General features: G+C 38.2%; 1 protein-coding gene across 1 annotated transcript; it reads right to left on the bottom strand.

Annotated features, from left to right (window-relative positions):
- Nucleotides 1-13,200: 13,200 nt before the first annotated feature.
- Nucleotides 13,201-17,611, bottom strand: LOC124144562 (glutamic acid-rich protein-like). The gene is made up of 4 exons (XM_046514029.2): nucleotides 17,476-17,611; nucleotides 16,102-16,855; nucleotides 14,398-14,698; nucleotides 13,201-13,330 (listed from the first exon to the last, which is right to left on the bottom strand). Exons 2-4 carry the CDS (start codon nucleotides 16,801-16,803, stop codon nucleotides 13,272-13,274), a joined length of 1,062 nt encoding a protein of 353 aa, XP_046369985.1. The 5' UTR covers nucleotides 16,804-16,855; nucleotides 17,476-17,611; the 3' UTR covers nucleotides 13,201-13,271.
- Between the last annotated feature and the right edge of the window lie 620 nt (nucleotides 17,612-18,231).

The raw sequence follows: 18,231 nt of genomic DNA, 5'->3' as shown, positions 1-18,231 counted from the left end.
AATAATACAATTCACTTAGCACTTATACTCCAGTATATCATGTATATACTTAATCCTGTATTAATGTGTATACTCACCTCCAAAAGAAACAAACCATAGCTAGTACTGTAGTGAGTGAGTTGGGTTTAATGCCACTTTTAACATTATTCAAGTTATATCACAGCATGTCAGCTTAATGTGGGAATAAAGCCTGAAGTCATGCAGGTCTTAGACGTTTACCTCTTTGATGAAACCCACGAGTACGGGTATGGTGCTGACAGACCTAGAAACATAATCGGGGCGAAGCACGATTCGAACCCACAATCATAGGTTTCTGGTGATTAGGGTTATAGTTAAACTGAAAAGCATTACTAGCCTGGGTGAAGATAAAATTCCCTTGTAATGTTAAAACAATGGGGAATTTGGAAATTTGTACTAGCCAGCTGGAACTTGTTTGTTGCCAACACCCCAGTCAGCAATATTATAGCTGTCAGCCTATAAGTAATTAAGTGTGGACTAGACAATCCAGTGTTTGATGTTATGAGCAATGATCCACACTATCATAGTACCATGGCACCCATTCAACCAAATAATAATGTCTCAATGTCTTTTGTCGCCTCATACCACAAGCATAGGTTTCTGGGGACCAATTCTGACCCAAAGTCCCACAGCACCATTTGATTATAGGGAAGGTTCCCTTAAGCTATTTTCATACTAATTATATGCAATATGTTTAATACTTCATCAGAATAGATGAATATCAGATTGTAAATATAGTGAGTGAGGATTTGATTAGCGGAATTGGTGCTGCCATCCATCTTTCCAATTGTTACCTTGTTTCCAGATCATAACTCACACTCCAATATTTCTTGATCAAACTTTGTACAGATACCAGTCCAGATCACATTCCAGCTACTGCTGCACTTAGTTTTATGTTCTTGGAATTCTTTATCTTTTATCAAATAATGAAATGTGTGTCCAGTGACAACCAAGCTCCTGATGAGCCTCTCATAGAAACATCATCCTGTTGAGCTGCTAATGGTACCAGTCAGCTATCAGCATATTAATCAGGTTTTGATTGTCATTGACTCTTTAGAACAAGGCAAAGGGGGGCTTCTGAGGTCAGGGGCTTGAGTCTTGAGCTCAACAGAACATGCCATTGTCATGGGGTATGAGTATTTCGTGCTTGTTGTATTGGCACACATCAGAATAGAACATAACTTCCATAGATATAACACAAAACCTTGAAAAAGTCACAATCAAGGATCTTCAAAATATTTAATTGTATGGGATAATGTCATTCAAAAGGCCAAACGTTCAAACAGGTCCTAAATATTGGTTTTGAATTCCCTTTGGAATAGATATTTTTAAGATTCATTAATGCTGTAAAAGTTCCACTAGTTTTAGGCCAGATCCATTTGGTACATAGTGAACAATCTCTTGATGAAGATTGATGGTGTATGTTGGGTGCAGAACTGTATCCAGTTTGTTCCTGGGTGAGTGAGTTTGGTTTTATACATCTTCCAGAGGCAAAGTGTCCAGTAGCCTGTGTCATGTATATCAAGGTCTAGTTTTAACAAGACTTTAATATAGGCTGGTGGACACTGCCTAGGAAAGATGTTTTTCATAGTTTTGAGTCTCATTCTAGACATATTTTATGGTACACTAAAAATCATCTTCCCGAGGCAAGGGAGTTAAGTGGATGCAAGGGAGTTAAGTGACCATGAAAGTTCAGTTTTCACCGTTGCCGAACTAGACTGGACTTATAGAGTTACGTTTTTGCTCGACTAAAGGGTCTATGCATAGTCCAATCAAAGTCGCGCAACGAATTTGACATCCTGTTAATAAACAACATGGCGACTGCATTGCAGATTTTCGACAGCTGGATTTGCAGAACATGTGTACGTCAAGTGGGCGTTGACAGATGTTTTCCAAATCTTTTCATGTATTTGGTTGGTTGGTTGGTTTGTTGTTTTACGTCGCACTCAGCAAAATTCCAGCTATATGATGGCGGTCTGTAAATAATCCAGTCTGGACAAGACAATGCAGTTATTGATATCATGACCATCGATCCACACAATTGATACAATGACATGCTTCAACTAAGTCAGTGAGCCTGACCACCCGATCCCGTCAGTCACCTCTTACAACAAGCATAGTCGCCTTTTACGGCAAGCATGGGTTGCTGAAGACCTATTCTACCCCAGATCTTCACTGGTCTTTTCATGTATTTAACCAAGATGCTCGAGTGATTTGATGTACTTCGTGAGGTTACACCCATTTTATTACTATACAGATCTTGATTATTATTGGTCAGATCGTCTTGATCTGGCACCGCCATTTTGTTTGAAGCAACTGCAATTGATATAAGAGGAATCTGATTTGTCAGTAGGAGGGACAAGCTCCTACCCACCGCTAACACCTTCGTTACACTCTCGGTAACATTGCTGCCACCAGTGTGGGCGCAACCATTCCAAGAATCTTGAAATACACCCTCTAAACCCCAAATGTAGTAACGTTTATACTTTTGTTTATGCCTTTGGGAATGCCATCACAGTTAGTTATGAAAAGGTTTACAATTGACGGTATTTCCGCGAAGAATTTACCCTCTTGTTTGTGTGATCAGGTTATTTCGCAGACGAACGGAAAATAAACCAACTTCCCCCTTACATTCTTACTCACAGGCCTGTGATTCTTACTATACCAATTACATGATAGAAACTAATTTAGAAGGGGTATTCTTGCAATGGCAGCACCCACGCTGGTGGCAGCGATGTTATCGAGGGTCAGAGACCATATACGTGTACGGTCTCTGCGAGAGACGAAGGTGTCACGCGCTGGGAAGGAGCTTGGCTAGGAGCGGCAGCAGGGACATAACTCGTAATCGACACAGCTATGATGACTAAAACTGGACTTTGTACCCATGTGGTCATGTTAAAAGCTGGCAAAAAAGTGACAATTATTTTGTTTTATCTATTTTTATTCACAAGCCCCTGTTACAAAATGCTGATCCATGCCCAGGGTAAAACATGAACCTCCATTACCTAATTATTTGAAAAAATAGTTTCAAACAATGGTCTTGTAATATTTTATGAAATAAAAGGACATGCACATGGCATCCATACACAATTCACACAGAAAAATGTATACAAGTTTGTACCAGGTCAGGTACATGAGAATACAATGTAAATTAATGGTTCTCAAAAGAACAATACAGCGTCCTTTGTGAAAATAGGAATACAATGTATCTTAATGGTTCTCAAAAAGACAATACAGCGTCCATTGTGAAAATATGAATACAATGTATCTTAATGGTTCTCAAAAAGACAATACAGCGCCCATTGTGAAAATACTTGCTCTGAGTATTTCGAATAAATGAATATATTTTTCAATATTACGACGAGAGTGTAATTCTCGTTTGAAATGGTTTAAGTTAAGAGAAATATCCCTCATCTTGCATATATGAATTAAATCTTTGGCAAATAATGTAATGCAGTCAAAGGCTTTGTCAGTGTGAACAGTATTTTTACAACAATATAATATAAACTCTGGATCATGTAGTCTGAGCTCGTATGCATGAGAATTTATCTTTCAACCAATCCGTCAGGGATTTTCAAACTATTTTTACTTAATAACCCCTTAACTAGATTTGCACATTATCCGGACCAAACCGCATAAAAAGCGCGGCAATTTTTGTGAGAGGGATGTGGCACAAAAGGGATATTCTGCGAGTCGGGCGACTGAGTGCCTTAAATTTTATTGATGTCATTGAATAAACTATTGTGTACATCTGAGTATTCAAACGTTATGATGCACAAGAGTATTACAGTTACTGATTACAATTATTGCGTAAAAACAATGGCAGCAAACGGGGCACTAATTGCAATATCTAGGTTTGTGCATAGACCCTCGGAGAAGTGGACTAGGACAAATTTGAAGAAGTGTTCATTGTGATATAATCGATCTACAGACTTGGGCAAGCCTACAATAAGCTAAACGTTACATGCTGCACCTGAGGCCAGTAGAACTGTTTAATCATCTATACTAACAGTAGTAAATAAGGGAAAAACATATTCAACCTGAATATTTCGTCTTCTCTGATATATACTAGTAACATGTGAAAGTGCTTTTCACTTTTTATTCTGTACCTCCATAGGAGCATATTTGCTTATGTGACGTTTCACAATATTCACTCACTACAGATCGTTCAGGTGAAGGTAATGTTTTGGCGGAATTAAACATCATTTTACTGGACTTATTCCGCTGGTCATTACGCATTCCTTTTTTATTTTCTGTCAGTAGAAAGTGAAATAAAAACAACAGAATTTCCCTTATTACGTACGAGTAAACATTAATTAGCTATTTCTTCAGTGTCTTCATTGATGAATATAAAGAGAATCTCTTTTGAGTGTCTTTTGATATCAAATGTATCAACACGAGTTGATAAAGTGGAAAAACTCAGAGGCTTGCCGAGGATTTCTTCCACTTTTATCAACGATAAAGACACGTCAAAAGACACGAGGGGGAGATTTTATTTATCATCCAATATCATTTTTTAATCGAAATACGCGGGGAAAAATCAGTCATTTTTAAAAGCGATATCTATAATGTAGATATCGCTTGATCTCACCCAAGCGAAAATCTCCCGCAGGAACCATTTTATTTTTTTACGATAAACAGTTTAAAATGCAAAAGCGTCAAGGCTTTCGCGAAGTGAATGTGCAGGAGTATGCCGCTTAATTCCCAATAAGCAAACTGTTACCATTAACTGGCTGCTTGTAATAAACCACTTACTGGATCGGGTGGACAGTCTTGGTTGATTGCATGATATTGTACCTCGATGGCATGGACCATTGTTGATAATAACAATATTAATACTTTTTATTTATATCAGGACTCTATGTACAGGCTACTGGAATATTGCCAGCTGCGATATTGTAGATATGTACTGCACCGCTGTAACTATCCAATATCTTCTGGTCACAAATACATAGCTTCGAATCCCTCCCATAGCTTTGTACCCACTATGTCCCATTTACCCGTATATCAACTATTTCGATTGAAAAGGTATTTTGTCCAAAGCTACGTTTCGGAAAACACACCACATCGATATTTCTCAATGTTTGTTGTGTTCTTTAAATATATCTAGTTACAGAGACAGGGGCAGTAAATACGGTCGAGTTTTATGCTTGTGATTCCTGCAGTGTCAAAACTTCAAACATAGCTGTCATATTGACAATGCCATTTTCGTCCATTCCTCGGTCATTTTTGCATGAATCATTTAATTTGATATTGTGCAATAAAATAACAATTTATTATTTGCTATATATTTGACCCAACTTGCACCGTGACCTTGTGGCTGCCATCATTACCATGGAAGTTATGATGAACTCGCAATCTCATTAAATCTTAGTTCTCGTTCAGCGGTTTAGCGGTAGTGTTATACCCCCATTTTCTAAGCCATTTACACCATGAAAAACAAATCGTATTTTGTTTGAAAATGTAAAATTTACAGCCTGTCAAGGTACACATTGAAGAATGTTATGGACATTTTTATACCCCCATTTTCCAAGCCATTTACACCACGCACAAAATAATCGTATATTTGTTTGAAAATGTAAAATTTACTGCTTAGCCAAGATAGAGAAAAAGGTAATGTTGCAACTTTTCTGCTGCGGTGTGCCCCCAAACATTGCTGACATCATAGTTTAACCTGACGCCAATGTTCAAGTTTCCATACAGATAATCTTGCTCCTATTTCATAATGGTCAGTTGGTTGCAGTGTTCTAGACGTGAAGTGTCAGCTAGCAATGTGTCAGAGCTTTGTGTGAGGTAATATTAGTATAACTAATATCGCATCACATATATTCATTTAAAACTAGTTGGATAAAATTACTAATATTGAACTTTAACACAATACAAAATAATATGCGCTATAGATTGTAGCAACCAAAGTTTGGCCACCACATCTGTTACAGAACATGTGGATTTACACTGGCTGAGTGGTGTAAAGTGTAGTAAAAGGGAGGGTACTCTCATTTGAAACATGAAAGTCAAGGTCGTAAGTTATTGCTAAGAGCGACTCATTTCTGATATGTGTAATGAATGTTCGAAAATTAGTATCTCGTCAATGAAATCATGTAGGCAGTCATCTGGTGTAGAACACAATTGTCAACATTTTAGGGTATAAACTAACATGCAATTACAAGGGAAACAAACACACCAGAACGGAAAACAACATTTATGAACAAAATAAAATCTAGAATCACAAAAAGGGTCATGAAAATATTCATTCATATAAGATAATTTAATTTTGCACTATTCAAATAGTCCAAATAGGTATCTGGTGTTCTTTTGGAACAGTTTACAGAAAATATTCAGTTTTGAGCCACAAGAAATGTCCATTTAGTACAGAGTGAACGATCTCTTGATGAAGCTGAATACACTGGAGCAGCATGCTGTCACAAATGACTGTGGTGGCGTTATTTCTTTGCCCTTTTCTGTTGTAATCCAATTATTGTAGCTTGTATCACTATGCAGTCTACTTTCTTACATTTATTGTATTGGGCCATAGGCAGCAAGATTATACATAATACTGTATTGTAATGATCGTATAATCTTTTTCCCCATCCCATTTGTATATCCTCAGTAACTTGCAAATAAGAATTGAATCACACACACTAGAACAGAAAATAACTTTTATGAATATAATAACAAAACTTTGAACAAAAAGTCAGATTCATGGACATATTTACTGATATTAGATATTTCACTTTGCTTCAATCAAAAGGCCCAAACTTCAAATAGTCAAAATAGTTATATAGAGTTCTTTACATTTTCATTATATTGCAAATGTTCAACATGAAATGTCCATTTAGTACAGAGTGAACAATCTCTTGATGAAGCTGAATACACTGGAGCTGCAGCATGCTGTCACAAATGACTGTGGTGGCGTTATTTCTTCCAGGTGGCTCATGTCAATGACGGCATATGTATCTGGCTTTACATGCTTCACTGGCTTTACATGCTGTACTGCAAATGGTTCTGTTGGATCTCCCAAGTCTATCTCGGGGATGTCCTGCTCCAAGTTCATGGAGGAACCACACAGTGACGGACGGGCAGGGTTGGGGAGAGGGGCCTGGGTTATGGGCAGGGAATCAACTTCAGCAGTTGAGAGCTTAGAGAGGAAAGAGAAAGAGCATGTAGATGGTTTTTAGGATGAGTTAAGCAGACAAAAGTGTAACATATTGTTAATGTAATATGGGGGTGAATCATTATCAGTTGATTACAACCAAATTGGAAATAACGAACAGTTTAACCTGTGAAGTTCCAGAAACTAAACAAGATATCTATGTGCACTTGTTTTTATCATGACCTTTTTCTGACCTTTTAAATGAAAATGCCTAATTTTAATTTCTTTGCATTTTAATTTCAGTGAATCTATGGTTCAACTCAAAAACTGATATACACCATTAACAATTTCTTACAGCTGAGTAAGGAGACTATAAAAAATGATATTATAATTCCCTGTTCTATGTTCGATGTTTAGGCATTACCCCCCTTTTACACAAACTGAGTGCGACGAAACAACAAACAAACAAACAAAACTTTACACAAACACGCAAAAATGCCCTAGATGACCTACTGGGAGAGGAACAGGAAGGTCGGAGAGGGAGGCAGCAATGGTAGGTCGTCGAGATTTTCTCAACTCTTCCCGAGCTGCCCAAGGAAATGAAGCATGAACAAATGGTGCATGAACCGTTTGCCTCACTTTCAAGGCAAATCAGAAAATTAAATTAACAGTTAAAATAAAGTTGACTCTATGCCTTGAAATGAAATTGAGTAACATATTACGTGTGGGAAGTTATCCAGAATTTTAAGACCTAGGAAAATCGCGTTTGATCAACGGGCATAAATCCTCCGGATCCAAAGCCAGATGTATCAAAAGACCAAATACTAAATCCGCCATCCTAAAATATGATACCTTGATGAAAGACGCTTGCCACACTCGTGAACATGGTGCTGACCTTGCGAGAAGTGTGTAACAAATCGCAAATTAAGAGTGGAGACTTGAAGTTTGCAACAGTGATGCTAAAACAACAATGGCGTCGTTTACAGACAAATGTCACCATGGAGACGTTCTCGCGAGATCACAACGTATTTTGATGAACTGGTACCCGGTATATATGATGAACTGGTATCTTGTGTGCTCTACGCATAACGCCATCCGGTCTGCTTCACACATTTTACCTATGTGGGAATCGAACCTGATCTATTTCTGTCTCAAGTGATTTCATTCATGACAGATAACCAACCCATTATACTAGATCTGCACATTCCTACTCCAAACAAATCAAATTTAGAAAGCCGAATCGGGGGTTGAGATTTTGAGTTTTTAATCTCTTAGTTGGAAAGCTGGAATATTACGAGAGCGATGTTGAGGTTTTGACCTTTCAGTCATTACGATGAATTGTCAAAAAAGCTCACCGATCTTATCTTATCTTATCTTCAGTGCGTTATGGGATGTCCTCAGATCTTTGTTTATAGCGGTTGGCAGAGATTGGCAGGATCAATTATTAATTCAGTTGTACTAACAAGATTAGGATTAAATTAACCATTTTTAGTATAATTAGGTAATTATCATTATTTGTGTTTAAAGGGGCGGAGGATTTTGCCGATATTTTTGAAGTGCTAGGTTCGGGCTAGTCAATACGTTTGATTCAAATAATCCAAAAGACACCAGATGTTAGCCATGAACATGTACAGCATCAGTTACACTATGTAAGTAAGTATAAGTGAGTATGGTTTTACGCCGCTTTTAACAATATTCCAGCAATATCACGGCGGGGGACACTAGAAATGGGCTTCACGCATTGTCCCCATGTCAGGAATCGAACTAATGTCTTCGGCGTGACGAGCGAACGCTTTACCCACTAGGCTACCCGCCCGCCCTGGACACAGTATGACCATGGTGAATATGATGGGATGTCTGTGGAATGGCATTTGTAATAAAGTTACATAAAGATACATGCTGTAGGCGACAAGACAGGACTGGGTGGTCAGGGTTGCTGACTTGGCGTTAAACCCAACTCACCCACTAACCTGGGAAAGGTCGCTGAACATCGTCCCCTTGTTCAAGTTAGCTACGTCGTTTGAGACTATTTAAAAACACATGTCAAATCAGGTTTAAAACCTTGCAGATTTCACCAGGTGTTCACCAGCATTGTCACGTGATGTCATGGTTACGAGGTCTACCAATCAGGGCTCATTTCCGTTGCACTAGTTTTCAGTGCGCGTTAATTCCAGACGACATGAATCGAGCAGAAGTAACGTTTTTTCAGTAACTGAAACGGAGTATGTCGATTTGATGCCAATAAGCTGGTAAGAAGTTAGTTAAAATCGAGAACATAAGCCCGGACACTGATATTTTTACTATTTACACGATACGATGAACGTTTTTTCCTATTTGTGATGTGCATTATGAATCTGGAAGGCTGTCAACGAAGAAACGTTGTTTTATTCTTGTCCTCTTCATTTTGAGGAAACGTTGCACATAACAAGGTAAGTGCAGGAACATATAATTAATCAATCTGTTCTGGCCATGTTATGTATAACTAATTACTAGTTCCCTTAGAATAACATTTAAGAATATGCCACAGAAATCTGTAATGATTAAAACTTTTACTATCCAACATTTTCTAACTACTGTGTAGTTAATTATATAACCGTGGTTACAGTTAGAGAGTGAATTAGGGATGAGGGTTGCTTTACTTCTATGTCGTTTTGGGGGATAGGATATTTAGGCAAGAAGTGAGCATCACCATGGGTACCAGTTCACCCAATAGGAAGCTCACAGCATGAAAAGATGCGGAGCTGTATTGTTGATGTGGAGCATTTTCAAAGCACATGGTATGAACATAACATGATGGGAACACACTATTAATATGGATATCTGCAAGATGCGTAACTTCATATACATCTAAACTTAAGGTGACAATAATATGTTATGATGAATTCTCGTCTTATATGGCGAAAGGCATGAAACATGCCTATTTTTGTGAAACAGGCATCTAAAAGATAAACTTATGAAACTTTCAATTAGGTTGTTAACATAGTCATATAATTTCCAAGTCATGTTTAAAAAAATCAACCATTTATTCTGAATAGTCAGGGAGATATTAGCAACATAACAACTGTGCGCAAAATGAGCTGTTTACTCCACTGGGCATGTATACCAGCTAACGTGGAGCAGCACTGTAATCACTGATTTGTACTTTCTGCCTTTTTTATCATATGGATGTTCAGCTATACGAGTGCTTTCACTGTAAAAGTGCACTGGAGGGACGTTTAGAGATATAATTTAATCACACGGCAGACAAACACCCTACCGACAAGATAAAGTTGACAAAACTAATAGTAAGTGCCAGAACGTGACAAACTCTTGTACTATGATGCTAATTTACCTTAGTACAAGTAGTCCTCATGATATACATATTAAAGAAGATAAACAACTGGAAATGTCTATGCTAACGGAAAAAAGTAACTGTGTTTTAAATAAAGTTCAATGAAAAAATATATATTCTGAAACAATGCCACGGATTGCTGAAAAAAATCCCGTCTACGCGCCGAGGGCATGCATCTTCCCGAGGCAAGTGAGTTACCTGACTTTAAAAGTCCAGTTTCCACCCTTGCCGAACTAGGCTGGAATTCCTGGGCTCGATCGTAGCGCCACCAGTGGCTATTACGAGCTATGTCCTTTCTATGCCTCTCCTATTGACCAATCAGATTCAACCTCTCGTATAACTTGCATTTGCTTCAAACAAAACGGTGGCGCCCAGTCAAGACGATCTGATTGATAATCAAGATCTATATTGTGATAAAACGAGTCTTACATCGCGAAGTGCATCAAATCACGTGAGCACCTTGATTAAAAGCATGAAAAGGTTTAGAAAATTTCTGTTGACAACGAGTTAGCGGTGCACACGCTTTTTTTTATCAAGGTTACAACATTCAAGGCCCCGGCAAAGCTTTCAAACAGTTTTATAGAGGTCATCCCTACTTCGACCACGGATGTATATACGTCTTTGCTTCGACGCATCACCAGCAAAAATGAACAATTGACTTGCTTTTGCATGTATTTGTGATGGATGCCATCGGTTGGGCAGGAAACACATGCACGGTACCCTCACTAGCTCATATTGATTCATAAACACATGCTCATGACATAGTCGGAATCGTACAATAGATTTCCCATGGTCATTGAAATGCCTTATAGCATTTATTCAACAGTATGAGAGGGTTGCAATTATATGGGTGTACCGCGATACTTGATTCCACAATGTGAGTGTCGTATCGTAATGTCGATAAACAACAGTTCATGTGGAGGACATGGTTATACATGTTTTTTTCTGATGGTATTTACAGATTTTATGCTAGTTTTTCCAACTGCCAATAGTTGATAATGTAATACGATGCTTAACATTGAAAATGTCGAGTTAATATGTATGGCATGGCTTTGCTGTCCCTGTAGTGTACCTTACCTGTAGTGTATTTAGTCCTTTTGCAGAGATACTGATCGCTCGGAAATGCAAAAATTATTAGTACGAATCTATTTGTTGTTATTGTTTACATCACCTATAATTATCATAATGAGGTGGAGAAATCATGTGGTTAATGCTCCCCACATAAAAACCGAGGTTCGATTCTGCAGGTATGTGGGTACTGTTTGAGAAGCCCATCCTTGGAGTTCCCATTCGTGAAACGACTGGAATATTGCTAAAGGGCGGCTTGAAACTGTAGTCACTCACTGATAATACACCTTATTACAACCGAATTGTGATGTTGGAGCCTACGTTCTGAACAATATGTGGGGTTTTTTTGTTTAATGCCGCACTCAGCAATTTTCCAGCTATATGACGATCTGCAAATTATAGTGTCTGGACCAAACAATCTAGTGATTGACATCATGAGCAATATTATGGCAGGGGACACCAGAAATGGGCTTGACACATTATATCCACATCGAGAATCGAACCGGATCTTCAAAGTGACGAGCAAACGCTTTAACCATCAGGCTATCCGACCACCCCTAAAATTGAGTTTATGGAACTACGAAAACATTAGATGTATTCTTGGAATCGGTGCGACAGATGGTGGTAGAGAAGAGTGCGAGAGGTGAGATGTTTTACAGGCAGTATTCTTCCGCTGCGGTACATAAGGATAAGGTCTCTGTTCAAGCAGTGGCCCAAGGATCTGCTTATGAGATAATGCTTGTTTCTCATGGCTCACTTAGGAGTCAAGAAGACCCTTGACATGATTTCAACTCAATTCTAATGGTCAGGTATTGCCAGCCAGGTGAGGCATCATGTGAAATGGCATATACAATATGTGCCATGCCCAGTAACACATGACATATTTTGCTGTGTATCTGATATTTGACACAGCTTGCACTAGCTTCCACCACAATCATGATGAATATGTAATTATAGCCTACAGTTATGCATGTAAAAGTATGCACTTAAATGAACATGCTGTGAGGATCTGTTTGTAAAAACTTCTGTTATTTCCTTTGCATGTTCATGTTTACCCTTGTGGGATCTTTCCGATTGACTGATCCATCATGGGCTTTTGTCCATCATTGACTCAACACACATGAAATACCTGAAACTCTGTTCAAAGTAGCTTAAAACCAACTGCATACATACTTATTCACTCGCAGATCTAACTTCAGGTGAGCTACAGAGCCTTATGACTCAATACTCAACAGCTCTTGTAAGACACACTGGATAAAGGGTCATATTTTATAGACTCCCACTAAAACAAAAGTAAGAGTTCGAGGTGGTTGGTGGTGTTTTTCTTCTACTGTGTATCAGCCATAAAATTGCCATGGCAAAAAAACGGACCTTCTTATCTGGGGCTTGATGCCTTGTCCACATGACCAGAGAGGTTAGCCCTGTCAGCAAGCTGACAAAAAGTAAGGATGTGATCTTTGGGACAACTGCTCTCCCTGCTATACGCATAAACAGAAGGCACATCATGGGCTTCTTACTTGGGAGCTGAGACTTATTTTCCACATATAATTTTGGAAGCCTAGTGATGGTATTCAAACTAACCCTTCTGATCCAAGGAAACACACCTTGTCCACATGACCAGAAGTTAACCCCTTCAGCAATGTGACAAGGAAAGGATGCCATCTGTCAGAAGCCCTGCTACACAAGTAACCTCAGAACAAAGGAATTTCACTGAACAATTTTAACAACTGAACAATTTTAATGTCATAGTTACAGATGTTGTTATGTTAAAATCTGGAGAATCTGCCTTGCTCTCTGATACCTCAATGATGATGTCACATCTGAAAAGCACAAAATTGTATTGTAATTTTAACTGTGGAGAAAGCCATGTCGGGCAGTCTGCTTCAGTAAACTAGTTTCATAGTAAGGTCTGTGGAAAAGAAGACACTGACATCTTTGTAAACACTACTTGGCTTTCATCATTTCCTCTGTGGTTTAACATCCCTCACATCCATCAAAACAAAAACTGAAACCAATCAGTCAATCATCAGATTACTTATTTTCCATGGGTGAACATCCTCATGACCCTACCGGTACATCAACCCTGTTCCTATGGGGATTCCATGTCAGAGTAAGTCCTAATAGCCACTGATTAGCTAATGACTGAGACTGACCTCCTGATACCAATTTTAAACTGCTCTTCCTTGGCACATATTCTGACCAGGAATCCCCACAGGGGATTTTCAAAAGTGACACCCAGCGATCTACGTAATGATACTAGAAAGAACTGTTGGGCAATATAGCTACTTAATAAGCTGACAGGCACCTGTTTTGGTTCATGGATATATTACAGTGTATAGATGGGGAAGAACATGTTAGGTAGTATTAGGCAATTTGAAAATTTGATCTCAGATAAAGTTTGAATTCCTTTTGCATTGGGGTGAAGGGATTTATAGGCCTGCAAGTTTTAAAGGTTGTTTACACTTTATGCCAGGAAATAACAGCACTTATTGTCACAATTTTACTCTGAAAATGAACTGTAACAACTGTAAGCAAGATTAAATATCAGAAAGACTGGGAGCGAGAGATATTCTATGCGAAGTTGGATGATAAAAATGATAAAAGATTCAGGAGAGGTGACATCATTTCAAAAACAAAACTTTGGTGACAAATGGTGTATTTATCACAATAAATGGACATATACTACACAGCCAAATCAATTACATTATACTTACTGCTGATATTGAAAAATATACAAATAGCTCAGAAATGAGATAAATGATATTTTCAACATGTTAAAATTTTCAATGCATGACCTTTCTTCTCAAGTCAGTGAAATACTTTGGATGCTTGAAAATGTCATGATCCTCAGTATCCAAGGAAGCTGGATAAAATATACCATGTGTACCTTTGGTGGTGTCTTTGCTTTTCTTCTTTTTCTTTGTCTTTTTGTCATCAGTATTACTATCTTCATCTTCGCTCTCATCTTCAGGGGCATCTTCTTCCTTGTCCTCATGCTCCTCTTCTTCTCCCTCCTCTACTGCTTTCACTTCACCATCCTCATCCTCTACCTCTGCCTCTTCATCTTTCTCAGATTCCTTTTCGGCTTCTGCCAATATTGTCTCAGCTTGTCTTGTGGTTTCAGTTTTGCTGTGGCCCCTCAAATCTTCCAGATACTTCAGCAACCTCTCAAAGTTTTCATCAGACACCTAGAGAATGATAATTGTAAAGAAGGGAATTAATTATTAGTCAAACATCAAATCTGCAAGTTCTTTTCTAAAGAGTTTACTAACCTTATCAGTACATATTGTACTGAAACAAGATAAAAACATTCATTTTCACACTCAATTTCAAAAATATTCTTTTAACAACTGTTAACTATGTTTACATCAATGTCACATATAGTTTCCACCCTCCCCACAGTAACATCTTGTTCCCAAACATGCATATACCTTAGCCCAGGTTCTTTGCATATGTGTTTGTTTATTTGACGTTTAACACCATACTTTGCAATATTCCAGCAATATTGACGGTTGTCTGTAATCAATCAAGTCTGGACCAGACAATCCAGTGATTGACATCATGAATCATGAACATCAATCTACACCATTGGGATACAATGACATGCATAAACCAAGTCAGCGAGCCTGATCAATGATCCTGTAAGTTGCCTCTTACAACAACCACGGGTTGCTGAAGACTAATTCTAAACAGGACCTTCACAATTGCTTTGCCTATGTAACACTTTTTGTATGTTATATATTATCAAAACTTACAGAGTCAGAATAAACTGAATTTCAATAATCTTTTCAGAAAAATATGCAATTTAGCTAACTTTGGGCAATAAATACAAGCATGCAAGGCCATAGTTAACTTTTTTTGACAGGGGGAGCAAATATTTGTACAAGTATCACTTGTCCCCAACTTGATTCAAATGAAACTGTTTTCTATAAAAAAATCCAGGGGGGCAACTAGCGCCTATGGCACTGGCATGATTAGAAGCACATTGAACATTACCTGAGCATATTTTTGATATTTTCAATGTCATCCAGAATCAATGTGCATGGACATGACACCAGGTATTACTGGACATGAAATACTGCATCCTATACTCATAAAATTGAAATGATTTGAAAAAAACCAAACACTTCATACACAGAAACGCATAAAATTTGAATGCATGTCTAGTCTTTCCGTATTTTATCATTTGAAAAACACAATAGACAAATGCTTCACGATCTTCTTGCACTGTCGACTCGTTTCAGTTGGGGGACTCGATATCTATTCTCAACAAACAGGCTCTGTGCATGTGCAATCTTATGTCACTTGTTGTATAGTTACATGTTAACTTCCTTCAGTGTCTTTAAATCATTCACCTTGTAATTATTATTGTGCCAAGTCACTATACGAGTCAGCTACATTTGTGGTACATTCAGCCAATAGGTGGCTACAACCATGACAACAAGGACACAATGTGTAATTTTATCCATTATGTTTCTGACTGTCACCTTTGGTTCCAGTCAGTAGAATTCATAAACCCAGTGATGTCAAAGTTAGCTATTTGTGTGGAAGTAGACCCTGAGTGAAGCCTATCCACTCACTCACAACTCACCATGTTGGTATCATACATGTGTCCTAGCAACCAGACCTGACGAACCTTCTGGAACCGCCACACACCTCGGTGATAGTGCCACTGACTCAAGTATGCCAAGGCAGCATCTTTAGCAACAGTGCTTTCTATTTTCTTTCCCTTGTTAGCTTTCTTTTGTTGCCTCTTCTTTTTCATTCTCTCCCTTTTCTCCTCCTTCATTTTTTCCAATGCAATTTCTTCAGGTGTTTTGGCAACTGGCTCTGGCTGCTCTTCCTCTTTGAGATTTTTAGATTTCACAAGTTTGAGAAATTCTGGCACTTTGTCTTTAAATTTGTCCTTTCGTTCTCTTCTCTTTCTCTCCCTTTTCCCACCACTATCGTCTTGGTGTTGCTTTACATGTTTAACTCCATTTTGACTTTCAGATTGGGCTTTTCTTTTCCTAGCTTTACTATGTCTAACATCTCCTGTGACCACAACATCTTCTTTTCTCTCTTCAACAGTCTCTGTCTCAGAATGCCTTTTAGTCCTATGCTTCTTTGTTTCGGAGTGACTCATACTCACAGCATTATTTTCATCATTCTCTGAAGAAAATTTCTCTTTCCTTTTCTTAACCTTTTTATTTTTTACAACCTGATCAGATTCCTCATGTCTTTCTGATAGTTTTTGTTTCTTCTTCTTTTTGGACCTCTCTTGGCTTTCTTTCACAGTATTTTCAAGGGACATATTACTTGATAAATATGTATAGTGTTTGTTGCTCCAAGGAAAAATTATATACCTGAAACCAAATGATGTCCGCAGTTATAATAATAAACAAATATCTACGCCATTAATAATTTTCTATTTTAATTAAAGATGGAAATATGTAGATCTAATGCTCCACTGTCCTTGATTTTATGCTCAGACCATATGTGAAAGTGCAACATTGTCTCTGTGTGATAGGGCAGATGCTAGCTGTAATGGTCTCTGATGAAAGGAATAATGACTGCTTAGCTACAGCAGGGTCTCTGGTGAGAGACATCATTACTGCTAAGCTGAAGCATTGCTATATACAAAATAAATTTGAAGCAACCAGAAAAAAGGTGAGGTTGAAAATCAGCTTTACCAGGAGGACTAGCAAGGACTGTCCCGGGACAACAAACAAGTCCCCTTTGTACTATTCAAGTATATGTGCGTTTGATAACACGCACATATCTATGAATTTGTGATCTACTCCGTGTACGTACTGCAGGCTACTATTATCAGCTGATCGGATCAGTGATCATAAACGTAATTACACCGACATTGCTTATAATTATTGTCGATTATTCATTGTACACAGGTAATAAAGCTTATGAAATATTGTGTTTAAAGTATACATTGAATATGATACGTATAATGGGGTTGGAAACTACTTACTCATCTGTGATAACGCTTTCGTTGTGATGTATAAACACTTTAAATGTCCACAGCTAGGCAAAACGGCCGTCAATGTTCACACGTGTTTTAAAACGGAAGTAAACATTGCTGGGACAAAAAAATCAGAGTTATCTCCCTTACAAACAAGTACCGACTCGGGCAAAAACAGCTGACACGCGCTGGATACACCAGTTTGAACCATATTTTGTTCCAGTTGACATTCCGACTGTATAACATTACATAGGCAAGTTGTGGTGAAAAGGAAGTAGGTGTAAGAAAATTACGTAAACTTTTACAGAATGCTAAAATTGCAGGTGTATGGACAGTTTCCACTTGCTGACGAGGGTATCTGTAATTCATTAATATTTCGCACAGTTTGATAAGAATACCCCTGGTTCCGTACCCCTACGCTAGAGATATAGTTGCCAGGACAGGTCGTAAACCTCTTCTCCATGTTCGTAACTCTTTTGTTTCATAACAAGACAAGCACTCGACAGAACAATATAGGCACTGTGTAAAATGCGAAGAATCCAATATATATAGTAAACCTGGTGGGCAAAATTTCTTTACGTGACACTACGTCATAATTGGGGTGGTCATGCAGAAAGATTATCGGACATGATTTCTTAAAGGAAATAATTAGTCCAATTCCAATTGCGTGGATCGATGTTCAGGATGTCGAACACCGGATTGTCTGGTTCCGACTCGATTATTTACAGACCACCGTCATATATCTGGAATAGTGCTGAACTCGTG

This window comes from Haliotis rufescens, unplaced genomic scaffold (genome assembly GCF_023055435.1).
Source record: "Haliotis rufescens isolate VD_foot unplaced genomic scaffold, xgHalRufe1.0.p SCAF_11, whole genome shotgun sequence".
In the NCBI taxonomy this organism is placed as follows: Eukaryota; Metazoa; Mollusca; class Gastropoda; order Lepetellida; family Haliotidae; genus Haliotis; species Haliotis rufescens.
This window is presented reverse-complemented; position numbering and strand designations above follow the sequence as displayed.